The following is a 24,035-nucleotide window of genomic DNA, read 5'->3' on the forward strand; positions in this document are numbered from 1 at the left end:
TGTGTGCCTGCTTAGTTTTTTTAAGTGGGTCACCATCATAACAAGTAAACTTGGCCTTGTTGGACACCATACCAAAAAGTTTGGAGGCCACTGGTCTAGGGTTGCCTTCGCCATCTCTTTTTAACCATCCCGTTCCTATGGTGGTCTTATCCCCTTCCCCAGCTGATTTTTGTAGATCAATTGTTTGCTGAAAGCACAGGAGTAGGCCAGGCTGGGTTTATTTTTCCTGGTCAGTTTGGCATGCCTAAAACTCTCTGCAGACTAGGTAGTTTGGGGCTCTTATGTTTGCACCTTCAGAGAATAATGTCTGCAGTTGTCAGTGGTTACAGTGTAAGACCATGATCTGGGAGACACGGGTTCAAATCCCCACTGCCATGGAAGGTTGCTGGGTGACCCTAGTCAAATGGGTGACGCATAGTTAAATTGTGGAACTCCCTGCCCCAGGATGTGGTGATGGTGGCCAACTTGGAACGCTTTAAGAGAGGAGTGGACATATTCATGGAGGAGAGGGTTACCCATGGCTACTAGTCAAAATGGATACTAGTCATGATGCAGACCTATTCTCTCCAGGATCAGAGGAGCCTATTATATTAGGTGCCTATTATATTAGATGCTGTGAAACACAGGCAGGACAATGCTGCTGCAGTTGTCTTATTAGTGGGCTTCCTAGAGGCACTGTGTGAACAGACTGCTGGACTTGATGGACCTTGGTCTGATCCAGCATGGCCTTTCTTATGTTCTTTTGACCCTGGACCAGTCACACGCTCTCAGTCTATGCTACCTCAGAGTTGTGAAGATAAAATGGAGAATGCTGTACATCACTTTGCGTTCCCATTGGGGGAGGGAAGTGTGTATAAATGACGGAAATAAAAAATGCAGGGTTAGGAATCTAGGCCATGGTTGGACCACTAGAGGGCCTCAGAAGCTTTCTTAACTCGTGATTGAGGTCTTGTGAAATTTCCTTTGCACATTGTTATTACTGTACAGTATTCTATGCCCTGACCTGGATGGCCCAGGCTAGCCTGATCTCGTCAGATCTCAGAAGCGAAGCAGGGTCAGCCCTGGTTAGTATTTGGATGGGAGACCACCAAGGAAGTCCAGGGTTGCTGTGCAGAGGAAGGCACTGGCAAACCACCTCTGTTAGTCTCTTGCCATGAAACCCCCCCCCCCCAAAAAGGGGTCGCCATGATTCTGCTGTGACTTGACGGCACTTTACACACACACACACACATTCTTCTGCTGTAGGATAAGGACTGGAGTATGTTATTTGGATTAAGCCACGGCTCCATCCTGCCGCATTCTGATATGACTTGCTGTGAGCAATCTTTCCCAGTGGTCTGTCCTAATGAATGGGGTTCAGTGCCAGAGATACTGCCTCCTTGGCTGGTGTGGGGGGACGTAGGATAGGTTTCTTTCTGCATAATTTACTGTTCTTTTGTTAGTTGGCAACAGTTTTGCCCGAACCATCTCAGCAGACAACGACCCTGTGCAGTGGTGTTGTCATACTATAGATTGTGGGGTAGAGACTCAGACACCAGCTTGCTAAATTGTACGTTATATGAGAGAAGTGTGCAGAATCTTCTTTAAGTGCTGATGTTTATTTGCTTCATTGAAAGTCCGCCTTTTTCATGAAGACACGAGGCAGATTGCAGAATGAGGAAACGTGGTAGCATGCATGGCTCTTCATTTAATTCCCATAACAATCCTGTGAGGTATGTAAGGCAGAGAGAACACAAGAAAGGCCATGCTGCATCAGACTAAGGTCCATCAAGTCCACCGGTCTGTTCACACAGTGGCCGACCAGAAGAAGAGTTAGTTTTTACATGCTGACTTTCTCTACCACTTAAGGGAGTCTCAAACCGGCTTACCATCACCTTCCCTTCCCCTTCCCACAACAGACACCCTTTGGAGTAGGTGAAGCTGTATCAGTGTGACTCACTCAAGGTCACCCAGCTGGCTTCATATGTAGGAGTGGGGAAACAAATCCAGTTCACCAGAATAGCCTCTGCCACTCATGTGGAAGAGGGAATCAAACCCCGTTCTCCAGATCAGAGTCCACCGCTTCAAACCACAGCTCTTAACCACTACTCCATTCTGGCTCCCAGGTGTTGTGATAGCATACAGCTGGTCCTGGGCTACCCAACAATCTTAATAGCTAAGTCAGGGTTTCACCTGGGTTGCCCTAGGTTTAGTCCTACCTTCAATCCATATCACCACTCTGTTTCCGTATTGTTTTTTCCAGTGTGCCAACATGGCTGCTTTTTTGGAATTTTTCTTCTTGTGATCTGCATCTCGTGATGCAGATGATGTTTGGGAGCTTTCAGCCTAGGCCCGTAGTAACGCATTGGCAAGACATTCCTCTGGGGAGGGTGCTTCCTTCATGGCCTGTGTGCAGAAAAAGGCATAGATGCGCACAGCCTTCCACCCTTGCGGGGTGAGGAGTGCGCCGAGTCCCGGAGAGTTCAGGAAGCCACACAGTTGCCTGAGGCAGCATCATGCGGGAAGCGGCTTCCTGTCAGCAGGGACTTAGCGAGCACCAGCTGATGGATGTGACCGGATTCTGGTTGAGGAATGATGGCTGCCATTTGGCCCTCGTGAGGGAAGGGTCTCAGTGCAGCCCTGGAGAAGAAACGGTTGGGCAGCGGCAGGAAGGCTGGCCTTGGCAATGGTGCCGCTCGGTTTGAGGCTGCAACATATTCGCGGATGAGACAGGTAGGTTTGCACCAGGGTTTTGAGGTCTCACTCACTAGCCTGCGTGGCGTAGTGGTTAAGAGCAGTGGTTTGGAGCAATGCAGTCTGATCTGGAGGACTGGGTTTGATTCCCCACTCCTACACACGAAGCCAGCTGGATGACCTTGGGCTAGTCACACTCTCTCAGCCCCACCTACCTCACAGGGTGTCTGTTGTAGGGAAGGGAAGGTGATTGTAAGCCGGTTTGATTCTTCCTTAAGTGGGAGAGAAAGTCAGCATATAAAAACCAACTCTTCTTCTTCCCCAGAGCCTCAACTGTTCCTTTCATGCCAACTGGAGGGAGCTGGAGCTATGTCACCGCTCCTGGCATGTGCAGAATATGTCCTCCTCACAACTAGGCTGAAGGGAAGGCATTTCTGGGTGGCCTTTTTTGCTTGGCAATAGGTTCAAAATAAACAAAAGGAAGCCTGGCATGATGCAACCCATGTCTGAGTAATGCAATTTGTTGCCACACACATGGAGAACGAACAGCTGTCAACTTACGACGGTGTCTTTCGGCCGTTCTGGCTGCAGGGAACCTTCTTGTGGTCTTAGGACTCGCCTGAGTGTCTGTTGCAGAAGATCTTGGAACATCTTTTATGCCACCCATGATTCATATGGAGCATTGGTCAGTAGGGGGACGTGGTCCTTGAATACATGAAGTTGCCCTATACGGAATAAGACCCTTGGTCCATCCAAGTCAGTATTGTCTACTCTGACGGGCAACGGCTCTCCAGGGTCTCAGGCAGAGGTCTTTCGTATCACCTACTTGCCTAGTCCCTTTAACTGGAGAGCCGGGGATTGAACCTGGGACCTTCAGCGTACCAAGCAGATGCTCTACCACTGAACCACAGCCCCTCCCCAAAAACAGCTTTATCCTCACAGGAGCTTTCATAGTGGTCAGTGTATTTGAACACATGAAGCTGCCTTATACTGAATCTGACCCTTGGTCCATCAAAGTCAGTATTGTCTACTCATATTGGCAGCAGCTCTCCAGGGTCTCTGGCAGGGGTCTTTCACATCACCTACCTGCCTAGTCCCTTTAACTGGAGATGCCGGGGACTGAACCTGGGACCTTCTGCATGCCAAGCAGATGCTCTACCACTGAGCCACGGCCCCTCCACAGTCCTTGCTGTCACCCTGAATGAAACAAAGAGCCAAAGGATGCCCCCAGTGCCTGCACATGGTGGGTAGCTGGGTTCTGCATTGCTCCTTAGTGGAAGCCATGTTGTGTCTTAGGAAGACAAGAGGAATCTTTTCACTGGCAATCTTCTGGGGAGCACCTGGGAAACTTGGGCTTGAAAACCAGTACTTTAGAAGACCTTATAAAAATGAGATACATTTGTGGTGCCTCTTTTTGGGTGCGGCTAGGCCATTCCATACTCTTGGCTTAACGTTGTATTCCTCTTTCCGTATACTGCAAATGCACCTGACCCTTCAAAGAGCCAGAAGCAAACCCTTTTAAATTGCATTGATTTATGAAGACGGTCATATACCACTTAAAAAAGGTAAAGGTAGTCCCCTGTGCAAACACTGGGTCATTACTGACCCATGGGGTGACTTCTGTCGGGATCAAACTCAGGTCGTGAGGAGAGCTTTTCACTGCAGTACTGCAGCTTACCACTCTGTGCCACGGGGCTCCTACATACCACTTTGGGACCCATTAAAGTAGAAACATGGCTGATAATTACTTACAGAATCCCCCACACACAGACCCAATTGTTGTCCACTTTTCCTGCGTAAACTGGTTCAAGAACTTTTTGTTGAAAGGCCATAAATAGAAATTGTAAACACCTAAGAAGTGTTGTCAAGGGTTGTATGAAGTTGGTGGGTTTTTTTAAAACACCACTGACTCTGAGGAGATGGAAACAGGCAGGCGGGGTCTGAAAGGGAATCCATCTGCCCATCAATCCTTAGCAGTAAAGCCCAGGAGAGAGAAGAGTCCGAGCCAGTAATATACTTTAATCTGTGGATTTATAGTCTCATCTGTTTTGCTGGAGGGAGGGTGCGAGAGCCACTCGGCTTCCTCCCCACAACCCAAGAAGCGTATCTGCCGCTTTACGGACACCAGAGCCCGGCTGCCTTGCAGGAATGATCAATTTTATTGCAAGGTCTGTGAGGTTGCTTGGGAAGAAAAGCCGTGTTATTTATGCCACAGTTTGTCAGCACCATATTGATGGCATGGCGAGTTCCCCAGCCTGTTTAGAGAATGATTGCTTAGAAAGAGACTCAGGTTGGCTGATAAAGTGATTCTTGGCCCTCTTGGGCAACCCCAGTGGGTAGTCATTTCTCAGAAGGAGCTTAAGTTGTTCCAGGATGAATGTACTAGTGAGGTTCTGAATCAGGGCAACTTTACATGGTAGTGAGTCGACACAATCACCTGCTTGTGTCTATGGGGAGTGGAGGGGGACAACAGGTGCCCTCTCCCCCCTGAATCCTAAATTTACTGGTAAGAAGTCAGGTGATCTGCAGTTAAGATTAATAACCTCCTCCCCAATTATTTCTGCAGATACTCTTTCAAGGACTTAAAGAAGTGATATCAACACATGAAGCTTCCTTATACTGAATCAGACCATCAAGGTCCATCAAAATCAGTATTGTTTACTCAGACCGGCAGCGGCTCTCCAGGATCTCAGGCTGAGGTCTTTCACATCACCTACTTGCCTAGTCCCTTTAACTGGAGATGCCGGTGATTGAACCTGGGACCTTCTGTGTGCCAAGCGGAGGCTCTACCACTGAGCCACAGACCCTCCCCTAGGGAGCAACACTCGCTGTTTGATGTAGCCACGGGGGGGCAGGGAAATCCTCTTCTTAAGAAGAGTGGTCCTTCAAATCCGGTATCCTGCTTCCCACAGAGGACAGCTAGATGCTCTGGAAATGCCATAGGGCAGGGCCCACTGGAAAGAGGGAAGGCCCACCTTTTTTGTTTTTCAAAGTGGGGGTTCCTTTTATTAACTCGGTTAAACACAACTATAAGATTGATATAAATAGATGTGGATCCTTTTGTGTGACTTAATATCTGCTCTTAGGTACCTAATGTAGGCTTAATATAACATAAGTTTTATACTGTGGGTATATGTAATTATTGGTAGTTTTGGAAAGCTTGTAAAATTTAAAAAAAATTCCCCCCAAAAGTGGCCCAAACTTCACCCTGTTCTTGTCCTCCAGGAATGGATATTCAGAGTTACAGATCCTTTGACATGACCTGGCATCTTCTAGAAAACAGGGAAACCACACAGTAAACAGGGACCACATGAGATTTTTCCAGCTAAAACCCCTCCCAGCAACCAGTCAGAAGGATGACATTGTGGTCAAGTCAATAGAATGTGGTCCAGGATAATAGCATTCCCCTGGCTGTGCCAGGGGGGTGAAAGGGTTGGTGAATAAGAGGAGATCCAAGTAGTTAAAAACAAGCAAAGAGAGGTGTCATTTCCTGCAAACTTTTACTTGTACTGGTAAAACCCAATAAAGACTGAAAATTCAACTGGCATCTCTGCAGGTTACCAGCGGAATGAGTTTCCACCTCTCAGAATCCAACATCAGAAGGCTCTGGAGCCGTTCCCCACTAAGGAATGTGGCCTGCAGCCTTGTGAAACGACTGCATCCGATTCCCCAAGGCCTGCAACAGGCCAAAACCCAAGTGACTTCCTCCAGACAAGTAGCAAATCCGTACAGCCATGCCAGGCTGTTTGTCTCCAGTAGTGGGGGCTACTTCCGCCGTTGCCCCTCCGCTGGCGTTCTGTCTCCCTGAGAGGTTCTTCTGCTTCCCCTGGGCTAGTCTCTCTCCAAATGCCGGTATTTTTTGCGCAGCACAGACACCTGGTCTTTGAAGAGCACGGGGTCCAGGCGGAACTGAGAGTGCACCAGGGGCATGTAACCAAACCAGGCCGCAAACTGGTTCACGCACTCCTGGCGCTGGGAGAAACGAAGGTTCCCGTTGGAAGGAGGAGCGCTCTTCAACAGCTGCAGAGACAGAAAGGAAGACCACGGGGCAGAGAAAGACCAGATTTTTGCTGAGTGTGAACAGCTGCCTGGGAACTGCTCACAGATAAATGGATCCTATGCTACAAGGGTAGCATCTAAAAATGACCCCCCAGAAATACTAAGATGTGGAACCAGCCAGTGCCCCCATCCCTGCCTTTTATTCCCCTCATCGACCCATCTCTGCTCAGTACCTGTGGCAAGGGAACGTCTCTGTGCTGTTTCTTTTGGGTCACTTTGATGGGAGGTAGTTTTGTGACAGCCGAGACCAGGAAGTTCATCAATATGTCCTCGCAGTTGGAGATCTGATCAATGAAGCTCCTTATTCTAGCCGGCAAATAGTTAGTAAAGAGGCTGTGATAATACCTAGGGATGGAAGGGGTGGGGGAAGGAAAAGAGAAATGCTATTGTTAATGTCATGTTCAGGCCTGGTTTCCAGCAGGGACAAGACATTTGGGGTTCCTCAGGCTCAAGATGCTGGTATATTTCCATGGCAGAGATCTTGTAAATATTAATGTATGAAATGCAAACTTCATAGAGTTGGAAGGGGCCATACAGGCCATCTAGTCCAACCCCCTGCTCAGTGCAGGATCAGCCTAGAACAGTGATGGCGAACCTTTTAGAGACGGAGTGCCCAAACTGCAACCCAAAACCCACTTATTTATTGCAAAGTGCCAACACGGCAATTTAACCTGAATGCTGAGGTTTTAGTTTAGAAAAAACAACACATACATTAACATCTTTTGCCTTAAAAGAAAAACACAATAACAGAGCTTTCAATGATACAAACAACTTTTTATTGAAAGGTAAAAGTTTGCATTTGGCATGCTTTTGAACAATTAATGTTTGTTCAAAGCCCCTAAGCTGGGCGGCGGGGAGTCCAGGGAAGGCAGACGCGAGGGCTGCTCAACTTACCCGCGCGTGCCCACAGAGAGGACTCGGCGTGCCAAGTACGACACTCGTGCCATAGGTTCGCCAACACGGGCCTAGAACATCCCTGACAAGTGATTATCCAGCCTCTGCTTAAAGACTGCCAGTAAGGGGGAGCTCACCACCACCTCCCTAGGTAGCTGATTCTATTGTCGAACAACTCTTACTGTAAAAATAAAATTCCTACTATCCAGCTGGTACCTTTCCACCCACAATTTAAACCCATTATTGCGAGTCCTATCCTCTGCTGCCAACAGGAACATCCCCCTGCCCTCCTCTGAGGGACAGCCTTTCTTTCCACCTGGTTCTTGATTTTGGAAACAACAATCAAGACCCCATAAGAACATAAGAAAAGCCCTGCTGGATCAGACCAAGGCCCATCAAGTCCAGCAGTCTGTTCACACAGTGGCCAACCAGGTGCCTCTAGGAAGCCACTAACAAGACGACTGCAGCAGCACCATCTTGCCTGTGTTCCACCACACCCAAAATAATAGGCATGCTCCTCTGATACTAGAAGGAATAGGTAAGCAGCATGACTAGTATCCATTCTAACTAACAGCCATGAATACCCCTCTCCTCCATGAATATGTCCACTCCCCTCTTAAAGCCCTCCAAGCTGGCAGCCATCACCACATCCTGGGGCAGGGAGTTCCACAATTTAACTATGCGTTGTGTGAAAAAATACTTCCTTTTATCTGTTTTGAATCTCTCACCCTCCAGCTTTAACAGATGACCCCGTGTTCTAGTATTATGGGAGAGGGAGAAAAACTTCTCCCTGTCTACTCTCTCCAAACCATGCATAATTTTATAGACCTCTATCATGTCTCCCCTCAGCCACCTTCTTTCCAAGCTAAACAGCCCTAAGCGTCCTAACCGCACCCCCTTAGGGGATGCGTGTGTGTGCTTGTTTGTTTGTGAACAACATTGACTTGACCTAACTGGAAAGGTCTGAGCCAGCGTGGTGCAGTGGTTAAGAGCTGCGAACTCTAATCTGGAGAACCGGGTCCAATTCCCCACTCCTCCACATGAAGCCTGCTGGGTGATCCTGGGCCAGTTGCGGTCCTCTCAGGACTCTCAGCCCACGAGGAGGCAGGCAATGGCAAACCACCTCTGAACTTCTCTTGCCTGGAAAAACCCTACCAAGTCGCCATAAAGTCACCCACGCACAAAACTAGAAAGGTGCTCCAACCCCCAAATGTGATTTGAGGTCTCCCTCTCCCCTACTTTCTCTCACTGAGGGGGGGCAGGGCAACAAGACAACCAGAACTGCATGCGACACTCAAAGTGTTGGATGCGCCATGTGTGTGTGTGTTAAGTGCCGTCAAGTCGCTTGCGACTCATGGCAACCCTATGAATGAAAGTCCTCCAAAATGTCCTATCTTTGACAGCCTTGCTCAGATCCTGCAAATTGAAGGCTGTGGCTTCCTTCATTGAGTCAATCCATCTCTTGTTGGGTCTTCCTCTTTTCCCTATGCGCCATATGGTCATATAATGCGCCAGATTGTCATATAATGGCATTGGGAGGCTGGCTTCTGGATGTCCAGCCCATTTCCTAACAAGAACCCATTTCTTAGGAAGGTCACCTGTGGTAGAACGCAGCTGCTGTGAGGACCATGGAGAACTCATTTGTCCATTTGGAGGTGTAACTCCACTGGTTCCTGCTGTTGTCCCAAAAGTGGCTACGCATGGGAAAGCCGACGATCCGGTCGGGGAAGCTCCTCCACACCATAAAGGCAAAGTCAACCTGGAGAGTCATGGGGGGTGTGAGGAAAGGACACACACACCAAGCATTAAAGAAAGAAAAATTATAAGCTGTCATCCCTACTCTGGTATACTTGCCTGCAATCCTCAAAACACTTCTGTAGCAGTAAACTGCACTGATGCATGGTGTGGTGGTTAAGAGCGGTGGTTAGGAGCAGTGGATTCTAAACTGGAGAACCGGGTTTGATTCCCCACTCCTCCACATGAGCGGCAGAAGCTAATCAGGTGAACTGGATTTGTTTCCCCCACTCCTACACACGAAGCCAGCGGGGTGACCTTGGGCTAGTCACAGCTCTCTTAGCGCTCTCTCAGTCCCACCTAACTCACAGGGTGTCTGTTGTGGGGAGGGGAAGGGACAGTGATTGTAAGCCGGTTTGATTCTCCCTTAAGTGGTGGAGAAAGTTGGCATATAAAAACCAACTCTTCTTCTACGTGGGTGGTGGGGAAGATTTGCCTGCTGGTTTGGCCTCTCAGTTGTATCACCTTTTTTGCCAGTTCCTGGGAAAAGCCAGAATGCCTCTACAAAAAAACACACAAAAAAACCCTTGCCCCACCCCAAACATGTTACTCATCCAAGCCTTTTGTGAGAAAAGGACCTCTCCCCTGCTGTTTACCACTCCCTACCACAATTTCTATTAAGTTGAGGCAATCGCTGATCCTTCCTCATTTCTTTGCTGCCCCACCCAGTAAGATGTCAGCCTCCACCCAGTGAGGAACAGACCTGAAACCCAGCAAGGCTAAAGATGAGGTGAACTGCTTCAAATTGCTCTCCCCTTAGCCCTTTTCAATTTCACACTGTGGTCAAAGAGGCGATCTGATAACAGTGCCCAGACTCCACCCCCTCCAGAGACGGCTGCTCCTTGGTTCATATATTCTGGGTATCCTTGCACTGATGGATGAGAAGATTCAAGGGCTTCAGGTCAATGCCTCACCTCGCCTGTTGAAAGGCTGGTGTGTTCGTCTAGGCTTAGCACCGCCTCGGTCTCGATAGCTGAGTAAGGCAAAAACCGATCGCTGACCTTTAAAGAAGGGAGAAGAAAAGAGGGCCATGAATAGGCAGGCCAGAAAATAGCTTCATCCTCAGAATCACAGAGTGCATTTTCTCATTGACAGACAAATCTGTCTCCCAGTACAAAAGGGTGAATGGAGCAAAACTGGTCTCCCACTCTCTTTAGAAATTAGGTATATTGTTGAGCTACCCAACAACAACCTGAGCTGCATGCCACAGTATGAGGAATGAAGAGTCCTGAGGATTTAAATTTTTCCCATTTTAAAATGTCTGTTTGTAGTTCCCATTAGGTTTGCCAACCTCCCGGCGGCAGGGCTTGGATATAGGGTTGCCAACCTCCAAGTACTAGCTGGAGATCTCCTGCTTTTAAAACTGATCTCCAGACGATAGAGATCAGTTCCCCTGGGGAAAATGGCCGCCTTTGGCAATTGGACTCTATGGCATTGAAATCCCTCCCCTCCCCAAACCCCGCCCTCCTCTGGCTCCACCCCCAAAACCTCCCGGCAGTGGTAAAGAGGATCCTGGCAACCCTACCTGGAGATCTCCCAGAATTACAACTGATCCCCAGACAGAGATTAGTTTCCCTGAAGAAAGCAGCAGCTTTGGAGGGTGCATTGTACAGCACTATACCCTGCTAAGCTCCCTCCCCTCCTCAACCTCCACTCCCAAATCTCCAGGAATTTCCCAACCTGGAACTGGCAACCCTGGTCCCCATGGTTAAAGACATGCTTAAAGCCAATGCTTGAAAACACATGAAGCTGCCTTATGCAGACCATTGGTCCATCAAAGTCTACTCATTTAGTTTATGCATGGGTACCTTCACTCATGTTTGCCCCCAGTCTGTCTCAGTTTTTCCTTGGAGTTATGCATAAGTTTTGTCCATTAGAGATGACCTCGTGCCCAGCCCCCACAAATCCCAGGTCTTCCCATTCCACTGTTCACCTGATTCTTCCCTCTCCCCTGAGTTCAACCCGGGAGAAATCCCTGTGCATAAGGCAAGCTCGGTTTCTCTCACAGCCAATTACAAAGCAGAGTGTAAAGAGGCGGGGATTCAAATGCTTCCTGCTTCCTCGGAGCTCTTTCTGAGCAGAAGAACGGCTTTTTAAAAATGAGGTGTGGATTTCTCCCCCCCACACACACTTCCTTTTGGATTGCTCCTTTTGTTGTTGTTCTTAAAATGCTTTTTAATGCGGCAATTGGGTTAGGGGGGATTTTCTCTCACAGTAAACACTACAAAGTAAGCCAATTACAAAGCAGCATTTAAAGGGGCGGGGGCTTGATTTGAGCTTGGAGACTGCTGGCACATTGATTCCCAACAAGTGTGGGTCCAGCAAGCAACAAACCTCAGATAAAACTCGCATGCATAAACGACCTCAGACTGGCAGTGGCTCTCTAGGGTTTCTACACCCCAAGCCGACCCAGTCGCCCACTTACTTTGCTGCTGGCTTGGATGATGCTCAAAGGGACAGCAGTCAGCGGCCATCTGGTGTTCAGGGGTGGAGGTTTCTCACAGCTCCACAGAACTACAATCTTTATGAACAATAAAATAAAAAAAGCACAAGGCAGAAAAAAAGCAAAGGAATCCAATATTAGTAAGGAGCCTCAAACTGGGCCGTCGTTCTGTCTCCTGGACATTCGTGAGACGTGCGCCCAGATTTGGCACCCGGGAGTGCCCTAGCATCTGCCAACGTGTTTCCTGGCACCCGTTTGCTTCGTGAGCCTTAGGGATAAAATCCAAAAGGTCTTCCATAGAATAGAAAGAAAACTCCCAGAGAGCTTCAAATTGCTCCCTGTCAGCAAAGTGTTCCGCCCAGGCAGGCACATCACAGTCATGCATGTGTGGTTTTTGCCATAAACACACACTTTCTTCCGTTGCCAGCCCCCCCCCTTCATCTGCACACCCTCCTTCCCAGCCTGAATGGATGTACTGCCAGAGTGACACCGTGAGCAAGTCCCAAGAGGCACATGCCGAACATGGGGAGCGCTGCCATATTTTATGTCTAACAGGGAGCCATGCAGCGGTGAATACAGCAGAGGATTCTGGGACAAAAACCACAGCAATGCTTTCAGGAAGCCCCTCTGGGAGAAATCAGGGTGTGCCAACAGGACAACAGCAATTAAGCCACACCAGGCAAGAAGACAAAGATGTCCTTTCTTTTACATGCTATGCAATCACTGACCATTAACACAATTCAGACTTCATCGTCAACAAAAAAACCAGAGAGAAGACTTGACAAAGAACTGGAAATTATATTATGAGTATATTGCTAAGTAATTCTGTCAAGTGGAAAGTTATAATATGAGATGACTTTCTCTCTCACAATTAACAGTTGAAGACAGTTTAGTGTTATTATACAGAATAATTACATTCTAATGAGATAACTAAATAAAGTTATCATATATGAAAGTATTTTATTACTCTTAAGCCATTTATGCACGGGAGGTTTTACCTTGGATTTGCCACTCTCTAGATGCACATTTTCCCCATCCTAATTCTCAAAACTCTGTATGGGGGCTTATTTTTGAGTTTTGAGAATTTAGATGAGGAAAATGTGCATCTAGAAAGCGGCAAATCCAAGGCAAAACCTCCCATGCATAAACGGCCTCACTCTTTCTTTTATTATAATTCTGTGTGCTAAATATTATATAAGTAAATTTCTGACATCAGTAAGCATGAAAGTGTAATCTCCTAGGTAAAATCAATATAGGTAGGTAGGTAAATATTTATTTGTAGATAGCCAAAGGCCTTTACAAAGTATATTAAATTAAAACAAGAAGATTATGCAATAAGGATAAAAGATAGAATACAAAATGCCGTATAAGTTATAATAAAATACAATCTAATTATAATATATCCTAGCTGGCCCTCAATTCTGGCTAGTTGCATTCTTTGGCACCAGTTTGGCTCTTATCTTTCTAGCTGCTAGAGCGAAAATAACATCCTGTAAGTAATAAATGAGTTGGTATCAGACAACAAACACACACACACATAAAGGTAAAGGTCCCCTGTGCAAGCACTGGGTCATTCCTGACCCATGGGGTGACGTCACATCCCGACATTTACTAGGCAGACTGTGTTTACGGGGTGGTTTGCCAGTGCCTTCCCCAGTCCTCTTCCCTTTACTCCCAGCAAGCTGGGTCCTCATTTTACCAACCTCGGAAGGATGGAAAGCTGAGTCGACCTCGAGCCGGCTACCTGAAACCGACTTCTGTCGGGATTGAACTCAGGTCGTGAGCAGAGCTTTTGACTGCAGTACTGCACCTTACCACTCTGCGCCACGGGGCTCCTGTATATATACATATACAGCAGGATAATAGGGTGTTAATTAATATTATGCTTTGCAAGTATTTAATGGTTTTATATTAGCTTAGGTTAGAAGGTTTATATCCATTCCAGCTATTTACAAACAGTAACTTGTCCAAGACTTGTATTGATAGGTAGAACTGTTTTGTGGTGTAGTTTCCATGTTTTTTTGATGTATGTTTTATATTGTGTTGAAAATTTAATTTTTTTTAAAACACAATTCAGACTTAAGCGCTACTCACAGCCACCTCTAGGTAAAAGATCCTGGTTTACTGTGCCCTGCACAAACATACAAGCTAATTCCCCATATTAATCTAAATGTATGTTCATGTGTCTGTGGGGGTGCGATAACACTCCTGTCCCCGGGCTTGCCAACCTATCCCTGTGATCACACAGGGAGCAGACCCTCCCCCCCTTTTTTTTGGACAATGAAACTTAACAGAGGTGCTTCAGAAGAGCCCTGGAAGTATCACCTTTGGACCACCCCATTCAGAAGCAGCTGCTCTGATGATGGGTGTGTGTGTGTGTGCGTCTGGGAATAGGAAAATGGGGCCAGTGCAGGCAGGGCCAGGAAGATCCAGACTTTCCTGTTCACATGGGGTGCCATCCTGGCTTTGCTGTGATCTTTCCCAAAACATCACAGCAACTCGTGTTTGGGAAAGATTGCAGGAAAGACATGGGAAACCCAGGAGGTGCGTGGGAGCACCGTGATGCAGTTGGGAAGCAGGAAAAAAACCAATGAACTTCCCAATAACATCCCATCTGTGTAACAATAACATCCATGTGTAAGTGATCTCCCTCTTTTTGTTAAGTTTAAGATTTCCCTGCAAACCTTAGCATTTCTCATGTGTTGCACAAATAACTCCCCCATCTGTACCTAGCCCCCATGTGCAGGTTTTTTGATCCGCACAGTGGGAACCTGTTTTGAATCTAAATATCAAATAGTACTATAAAAACAACACATCACCATCCAGCAACATCAAGAAAATCAGCACAAGAATAGAACAAAGGGTTAAAAAAACATAGATAGGAGAAGCATGAAGGAAAGGGTGCTGTTGTCTCAGAGTGTTTGTGGGTGTGGGTGGAACTTTGCTCTGATTTAAATGTGAGGCTAGCAAGAGCTTCCTTTGGGTCTTTGTGTGAGGTCTGCATCATGTTTTAATCTGGGCTGCAATGTGCAAAAAATTCACCACAGACACCTGTGATGCTTGTAGGCACTGTGTTGGTGACCAAGACTTGGCATGAGCTGGATTGGGGTTCCCCCAACCAAAGCAGCTCAATTTGGGAGAGTCCTGCCCCCTCCTGCCCTATCCCACCTGCCTGGAGCTCTTAAAGAAACAGGCATGACTATTTTTTAGTCAGGGAAGGGTTCAAAGGCATCTTTATGCAGAGTTGCCAAGTGGCCAGAATAAAGCAGGCTCGGTCTGCTCCGATCCCTTTACCCATGATTGGCCCTGCAGCAATCGGGTGGCAAAGCTCTGAGTGGCGTGAAGCTGTCTATTATCCCTGGCAAGTTGCTGCAGATTAAACAGTTGGGAAGGGGCAGTTGGCAACGCTCCATGCCACCAAAGGGGCTGTACGTGTTTGCATATGTGTGTTTGCGTAGAAAGGAGGGTGGGTACGCCTCTGGTGTGTACCTGTGTCTTGCCAAGCCAAGCCCTCCTTCCCAGCTGCAAGTTCAAATAAGGTGTCAGCCCTCTAGCCTTGGTTTTAATCAAGGCGGCATCAGAGTCGCCAGGGGCTCAACCCCCACATCTATGGCTGCTTATACTTTTTGTACCTCAATAGGCTGTAATCGATGCACCAATAAGATAGTAATTTTTAAAAAGGGGTTCATGTCAGAGACACAAGCTTCAGTCAGAGGCTCTGGGGATGGCCAGTTCTAGCCGTATTTTTTAATTTTCTTTAAACACATTTCTATAATCATTCCCATTCCTCAACCTTTGGCTGTTCAAAATCAACAGTGAAATCCTAAAAGAGTCACACCCTTCTAAGTCCATTGGCAGGGCGGTAGAAGTGTGTTACTCTACTTAAGACAGCAAGGTAGTTAAGCTTTTAATATAAGTAAGCAATGATATATTATACTGAATAGTAAAAAGCAGCTAAGAACATTGGCTCTTAATAATACCTGTTATTTTTTCTTTAGGGAGTAATTAACTGATATATGGCCAGTATGTTGCTAATACTCTATATCCTTTGGAAGGTTTAATACACCGGATGAATGGCTTTAAGAGGGGAGTGGACATATTCATGGAGGAAAGGGGTATTCATGGCTATTAGTTAAAATGGATACTAGTCATGCTGCATACCTATTCTCTCTAGTATCAGGGGAGCATGCCTGTTATATTAGGTCCGGTGGAACACAGGCAGGATGGTGCTGCTGCAGTCGTCTTGTTTGTGGGCTTCCTAGAGGCACCTGGTTGGCCACTGTATGAACAGACTGCTGGACTTGATGGGCCTTGGTCTGATCCAGCAGGGCCTTTCTTATGTTCTTATCATTATCTTTTCTTTAATAAAAAATTATTTTAAGAAAGACAGCAAGGTAAACGACTTTGGGAGCAAACCTACTCAGAAGTAAGTCCTCATGTTAGTCTAAGGGGCTTACTCCCAGGAGAGTGTTTTTAGAACTGCGCTGTTACTATAGGGTCCCAAACCACACTTCAGCTCCCTAAGACAAGTGTTTATTTACTTCAAAGTAAATAATGCTGAGCTCAATGGGACTTTCTCTCAAGGAAGGAGTGTATGGTGACCCTAAGCCCCTGGCCCCGATCCAGTTCAAGTTGCTGTGATGAAGATTTCAATCTCCTATGCATGCTTGCATGGGAGTAAACCTCACTGAACCTTAAGGAGCTCACGTATGTAAGTGCCGTCAAGTTGCAACAGACTTCTGCTGACCCCAGAAAGGGTCTTTCAAGGCCAGTGAGAAGCAGAGGTGTTTTGCCATGGCCTTCCTCTGCAGAGTCTTCCATGGTGGTCCCCCATCCAAGTACCAACTCAAAGAGGCTTACTTCTAAATAAACAGGCACAGGGCATCACAACTGACACATCACAACCATCTGTCGTTGGATCAGGGCAAACGGGTTTGCATTTAACCTTCCGACTGTGTCCTTCTTTTAAAAAATATTTTTTTTTTTGCACTTTGTATTTCTAAGAACTTGTTTTAAGGAAGAAGAGCTGGTTTTTATACCCTGATTTTCTCTACCTTCAAGGAGTCTCAAACTGGCTTACAATGGCCTTCCCTTCCTCTCTCCACAACAGACACCTTGTGAGGTAGGTGGGGCTGAGAGAGTTCGGAGAACTGTGACTAGCCCAAGGTCACCCAGCAGGCTTCGTGTCAAGGAATGGGGAAGCAAGCCGGTTTACCGGATTAGAGTCCGCTGCTCATGTGGAGGAGTGGGGAATCAAACCCAGTTCTCCAGATTAGAGTCCACCGGTCTTAGCCACTACACCACATACATAACGTTTGCAATATAATTACAGAAGCAATTACAATTCTGTTTCTTGAATGGGTTTTAAGAAACTCTGCCTTACTGCGGGAAACAAGCTTCATTGCCCATAAAAGTCTCCTGAGGGCAGAGTGTATGCTTTGAACTATTCTCAATACAAGCAATAAGGCTTTCATTTTCTCTGTGGGTTTAAGTTCCCTATTTCAGATATACCATCCACAGGAACTAGAAACAGAAACCAGGACAACAAGAATTCCACTTGATGGGAAACCTTTAATGGCTTTTACTTGACATGTCATTTTTTTCAATGAACACACATTTCTATATCTAGGTACTAGCTGGCGATCTCCCGCTATTACAACTAATCTCCAGCCGACAGATCAGTTCACCAGGAGAAAATGGCCGCTTTGGCAATTGGACTCTATGACGTTGAAGTCCCTCTCTTCCCCAAACCCCACCCTCATCAGGCTCCGCCCCAAAAACCTCCCGCAGGTGGCGAAGAGGGATCTGGCAACCCTATCTATATCACAGGGATGGGGGAAAGGGCAGGCAGTGGAGTGATTAGTGTCAACAGTGCTACAATCCCCGCTCTGCTCTGAGGTTTCTTGGGTGACCTTGGGCCAATTGCTCTTTCGCTTTCAACCTAGCCTATCTCAAAGGGTTGTTGTGAGGATAAACTGGAGATGAGGAAAACAAATTTACTCTTTCCTGCGACCCTTGGAGGAAAGAAACGTGTGTGACAAAAAAGACGATGGTTATCTTCCCTAAGGCCAAATAAAGATTAGTCACAGGTTGATGTACACACATCCAGAAGCCTTGTTCGTTTTGCATCAGATTATGTGAACAACGGTCCATGTGGCGGTGGCTCTCCAGGGTCTCTGGCGGGAGGTCTTTCATGCCACCTACTTGCCTAGTCCCTGTAACTGGAGATGCGGGGGATTGAACCTGGGACCTTCTGCATGCCAAGCAGATGCTCTACCACTGAGCCACAGCCTCTCCCCAGGTGGCTAGGATCCAGGGTGCAAGAATACTTTGCTTAGCGTCCATGGAGCTGGCATGCCTAAACTAACCTGCTGCTGCACATCTTAAAGCATGGGTGGGCCGGGTCGGGTGTGGCTCGTTGGCTGAATTTTCCAATAGCACAGCAACGCTGCCAACCCTTGCCCTGGAGTCAGAGGGAGAAGGGAGCACCTGCTGGCAGCTGCCAAGATGGCTAGCCCACCCAGCTGTCTCCACAAGGCTGCCAACAATCCCATCGGTAATTTTTATGACTTCCACTGATGCACGCTGATACTAGGGTTGCCAACCTCCAGGTAGTAGCTGGAGAACTCCTGCTATTACAACTGATCTCCAGCCGACAGAGATCAGTTCCCCTGGAGAAAAATGGCCACTTTGGCAATTGGACTTTATGGCATTGAAGTCCCTCCCCTCCCCAAACCCCGCCCTCCTGAGGCTCCACCCCAAAAACCTCCTGCCCATGGCGAAGAAAGACCTGGCAACCCTACTCTGATGCACTACTATTGGGGAGACTGAAAAGAGCTCACTGCTGGGGGGGGGATGGAAATGGGGGGGGGAGATTCGACATTGTGCCAATGTGTGATGTCACTTCTGGCACAAAACTGGGAGTGCCATCATTGCGTCAGGGCAATGCTCTAGGCTTAGAAATTAGAGTTCTGCATGACTCCCAGACTGTCACCCCCGATGCAATGAAGTCACTTCATGTTTTGTGCTAGGAGTGACATCACCCATCAGCACAGCGGCAAATCACTTATCCCTGTCTTCAACATTATCCTGCCAAACTGCCACCTACGGCTGGCAACCCCTACCTTTCACCCCATTGCAAACGGCAAAGAAGGTTTGGGCAGCTCCTTTCCCTTCATGTGCATCTCAGGTCAGTTTTACATAGGGTTGCCAACTGATGATGGCTGGCGATCTTCCGCTATTACAACTGATCTCTAAGTGATAGAGATCAGTTCCCCTGGAGAAAATGGCCGCTTTGGCCATTGGAAGCTATGGCATTGAAGTTCCTCCCTTCTCTAAATCCTTCCCTCCTCAGGCTCCGCCCCCAAAATCTCCAGGTAATTCCTAATCTGGAGCTGGCAACTCTAGTTTTGCATGACTGAGCCAGAGGCTCGTTCTAGTAACAAAAAAACCATTGTTTGGTCAGTATGTACATTATGTGGGGGGCCAGGGAAACCCACATCACACTAAAACATGAAGCTGCCTTCTACTGAGCCAGCCCCTTGGTCTGTCACATTCAGCGTTGTCAACTCTGACTGGGAACCCCTCTCTGGGGTCTCAGGTCAAAGTCTGAACCTAGAACCTCCTGCATGCAAAGCAGATGCTCTACCACTGAGCCACGCCCCTGCCCCTGTTTCATCCTCTAGGAACTCTGAAGACCTACAGCAGGGGTGGGGAACCTTTTTTTCCGCCAAGGGCCAGTTGGATATTTATAACATCATTCAAGAGGCCACACAAAATTATCAACTTAAAAATTAGCCGACCAAGCCCCAAGCAGGCAGCTGCCCCAGATGACACGCCCGCCTGCCCCCCCGGCACAGGCAAGCAGGCAGGCATCCAACCGGTGGCACACTCAGGGGGAAAAGGGTTCCTTTTCTCAGCAAAACAAACTCACATCCATCTTGAATAGAGGCTATTCCTGTCTGCAGGAGGGGGGCGCATCACCAGTCTTAGATCCTTCTGAGCTAGAGATCTGCCAGGACCCACAAAAGGCCAGACCAAATGATTTCGCGGGCCTTAAACAGCCCCCAGGCCTGACGTTCCCCACCCCTGACCTACAGGATGGTTTGCTTTAACAATATCCCAGAAACATATGGAAAAATGGGTTTCTCTGCCTCTGATGAGACGTAACATTTATTTTATTGACGTTATTTATAGTCTACCTTTCTCCTTTGGTCTCAAGGCAGAAGAAGAAGAAGAAGAGTTGGTTTTTATATGACAACTCAAACCGGCTTACAATTACCTTCCCTTCCCCTCCCCACAGCAGACACTCTGTGAGGTAGGTGGGGCAGAGAGAGCTCTAAGAGAGCTGTGACCAGCCCAAGGTCACCCAGCTGGCTTTATGTGTAGGAGTGGGAATGGGGAAATGAGAAACAAATCCAGCGGGGAAACAAACCCTCCGCCGCTCATGTGGAGGAGTGGGGAATCAAACCCTGTTCTCCAGATCAGAGTCCACCACTCCAAACCACTGCTCTTAACCACTATACCATGCAAGTCAATACAATCAACAAGATGGGACATTCATGGAACAATGAAATACAACTTGGGTTGCAGAACCAACCGGAAGTCTACAAACCGAACTGAAGTTAAGCATAAGTATTAACACGACACATTCAATGATGAAAATGACACAACAGGACCCAACCCACAGCAAACTATACACAGTAGTACAGACCACAGTCCCCAATAATTTACCCAAGTCACTTTGTGATGCCTTTTGTGCATTACTCCCCTATTACCCGCACAGAAAAGCCCTCATGAATAATTCAGTTTTGCATAGTTTGCGCAAAGCCAGGACAGTGTGAGCTTTCCTGACCTCCCCAGGCACTCAAAAGCCATTTATAGAAGGAGGGAATTTTACCAGGTGTCAGTTTTTACACCAAGCTGCCGCCTCCCTTTACCTGGGCACAGTAGGAGGATCTGGATACTGCTTGAATGAGCTTGAGGATAGGCTGAGAGAGAGAAACGACTGGCGAAACCGCCCGGATGAGAGCTGTGAACTTGCTGGAAGGGCTGGATCCTGCATCGGGGAGAGACGGAATTAGTCTGGGGTGCAGCAACGGCAAACAGGGAAAAGAATCTGAGGTGTGCAGGGAGGGAGACGGAGGGTAGAAGAAGGGATTCCTGTACCCTGCTGCAGGTAGTAGAACGGAAAATCGCTGAGGTGGGTGGAGTACTCAGGCAATGCCAGCAGCCCGCCCGGCAGTGTGTTCCAGAAGACCCTCGGGCGGGACGCCTGATGAAATATCCGATCTTTAATGATCTAGCAGAGAGAAAGCAAGTTGTCATCACGTACCAGCAATCGGCCCCTGAAGCTCTCCGCACCCAGCAGAGGCGGGGGAGAAAACACCCAGGAGCAACCGCAGACACCTCACCCGCCTGAGCAAAGAAGAACAACAGGGCCAAATTCAACTATATTTGGAGATCTATAATCTGGGTCCCCTGTGGGTTTGGTGTAAAAGCAGAGGCTCAGTGTGGAGAACTGGATCGAGGGTAAATAAAGGAGGGGTTAACTCTGAACTCCCCTGTGTGGTTTTCTTCTATCTATCTATCTATCTATCTATCTATCTATCTATCTATCTATCTATCTATCTATCTATCTACCTACCTACCTACCTACCTACCTACCTACCTACCTACCTAACCCCTGTTCAAATCCCCACTCTGCCATGGAAACTTGCCTGAAGACCTTGGGCGAGGAGAATGATGTAAGCCACTTTTGGGTCCACATTGGGGAAAGAGAAAAGGTATAAATGAGGTAAATAAATAAATATTATTTGCTTGTTTTAAAAAAATCTGTAGATTGACTTTCCCAGAACGGCTCATGGGGTTTCCATTAGGGTTGCCAACCTCCACGTACCAGCTGGAGATCTCCTGCTATTACAACTGATCTCCAGCCGATAGAGATCAGTTCACCTGGAGAAAGTGGCTGCTTTGGCCATTGGACTATGGCATTGAAGTTCCTCCCCTCTCCAGACCCCACCCTCCTCAGGCTCCACCCCAAAAACCTCCCACCAGTGGCGAAGAGGGACCTGGCAACCCTAGTTTCCATACAAAATACAAAAAAACACACATTTTAAAAATCCATTTAAAATCAAACACATTTAAACTGGGAATATGGAGTGGGGGGCGGGGAAAGGTGAACCCATCCTTCCCTAATGTAAAGGCCCAGATAAGACTGAAGCCTCTCCCCTCCCCCCTGGTTGTTTTTAATATATGAAAGGAAGAAATACAGGAATTCAGGGAACTTAGATTTCTCTAATGTTTCATTGAGTTGATGCTCAATGTCCATGTGGCATAGTGGTTTGAGTGTCGGATTAGAATCCCCACTCTGTCATCAAAGCTCACTGGGTGACCTTGTCGCAGTTACACTCGCATGGCCTAACCTACCTTGCAGGGTTGTTGTGAGGATAAAATAAGGGGAAGGGGGCAAGAGTGCCCCCTTTAGCCCTTGGCAAACAAGAGGGATCACATCATATTAATAATAGGTTGGTTGTAAGGTAGGGTTGCCAGGTCCCTCTTCACCACCAGTGGGAGGTTTTGGGGGCAGAACCTGAGAAGGGTGGGGTTTGGAGAGGGGAGGGACTTCAATGCCATAGAGTCCAATTGCCAAAGCGGCCATTTTCTCCATTTTCTCTATCAGCTAGAGAGCAGTTGTAATAGCAGGAGATCTCCAGCTAGTACATGGAGGTTGGCAACCCTATTCTAAGGTTATACTTCCTAGCAGCTGGGGAGGGAAAGGGCAGGGAAAACCTACTTGCTCAGAAGAGAGAGAAGGGGAGCTAAAATAAGGGACAAAGAAAAGGATCTGCAGCAGCTTCTCCTTCTGTGTGAGACTGATGTCTATGCCTGCTGGCTTTCCCTGCCTCTCAGCAGGGGAGCCTTTGGAAACCCTCAGCAGGCAGAGATCTGCTGAGGTGGGTGGGGCGTGCAGTTTGCAGCAGGGCTCCAATTCTCTTGAGGGTTTGCAGAGCCGAGCACTCCTTGAGGAACCTACACCCATATAATTAGCTACTGCAGGGACTCTTGGAAAGCTCAGGTGGTCAGATCTGGATAAACAGCAGTAAGCATCAAGCATTCCTGGGAGCCTTCCTGATTTCTTCCCATTCTACCACACCAAAGGCTTGGAAACCAGCCAGCACATTTCCCAGCCCTTTTTTCCCATTCCTGCTGTACAAGATTTCCACAAGACACAGGATCCGTCCCCATGCCTTTCCCAGATGTCCCCTAGGGGCCAAAATTAATAAAATTTGGTGAAGCTGCTGAGGATGCCAAATAAAATTGTAAACAGCCATAAGGGCACGCACAAAATCCAGAAATAAGAAATAAAGCCCATGCAATGCCTTTTGTTAGGGACAACCGAAACAACACAAAACAGTGTGCAACCTTTCGAGCTCGTGAGAATTGGCTGGATGTTACAAAAATTAAAAAGGAAGGCGGGGGGAAGCAGATTTTTCCAATCAAGACCTTAGCACACAGTCTCATCAGACTTTAGTGTCAGATGCCGGCAAGATCACCGTTTAATTGCTTCAGGTGTCAGATTTCAGCACTTGCATTCTGGATCATCCCATTTAGTTTTACCTACAGATAGCAACCACGATAGCTAAATGGAACCTTCTTGTTCAGAGGCAGTATACCCCTGAATTGGAAGTGAAACTTGCAACAGGGAAGGACTTTTGCCTTTCTGCCCTGCCTGAAGGTGAAGAAGAAGAAGAGTTGGTTTTTATATGCTGACTTTCTCTGCCACTTAAGAGAGAATCAAACCGGCTTACAATCACCTTCCCTTCCCCTCCCCACAACAGACACCCTGTGAGGTAGGCGGGACTGAAAGAGCTTGAAGAGAGCTGTGACTAGCCCAAGGTCACCCAGCTGGCTTCATGTGCAGTGGAACCTGGCTGATCCCTGTTGGAAACAGGATGGTGGACTAGGCAGACTTTGGGTTCGATCCAGCAGGGCTCTGTTTATGTTCTCAGTCAGACAGTCAGTCATGTGCTTATGCTGTCAAAGAAGACCGTAAGAACATAAGAACGGCGCTGCAGGATCAGACCAAGGCCCATCAAGTCCAGCAGTCTGTTCACACAGTGGCCAACCAGGTGCCTCCAGGAAGCCACAAACAAGACGAATGCAGCAGCAC

General features: G+C 47.6%; 1 protein-coding gene across 1 annotated transcript in view; it reads right to left on the minus strand.

Annotated features, from left to right (window-relative positions):
- Positions 1–6,482: 6,482 nt before the first annotated feature.
- The window catches only part of EXTL1 (exostosin like glycosyltransferase 1), a 63,450-nt gene continuing 45,897 nt past the window's right edge, over positions 6,483–24,035 (minus strand). Inside the window, exons 5-11 of the mRNA XM_056847667.1 lie at positions 21,032–21,164; positions 20,803–20,921; positions 11,846–11,941; positions 10,335–10,421; positions 9,225–9,385; positions 6,906–7,077; positions 6,483–6,693 (exon numbers count right to left, since the gene is read on the minus strand). Coding sequence (XP_056703645.1) covers positions 6,505–6,693; positions 6,906–7,077; positions 9,225–9,385; positions 10,335–10,421; positions 11,846–11,941; positions 20,803–20,921; positions 21,032–21,164 — 957 coding nt within the window. The 3' untranslated portion in view covers positions 6,483–6,504. The remainder of the gene's footprint in view (positions 6,694–6,905; positions 7,078–9,224; positions 9,386–10,334; positions 10,422–11,845; positions 11,942–20,802; positions 20,922–21,031; positions 21,165–24,035) is intronic.

This window comes from Euleptes europaea, chromosome 3 (genome assembly GCF_029931775.1).
Source record: "Euleptes europaea isolate rEulEur1 chromosome 3, rEulEur1.hap1, whole genome shotgun sequence".
NCBI lineage: Eukaryota > Metazoa > Chordata > Lepidosauria > Squamata > Sphaerodactylidae > Euleptes > Euleptes europaea.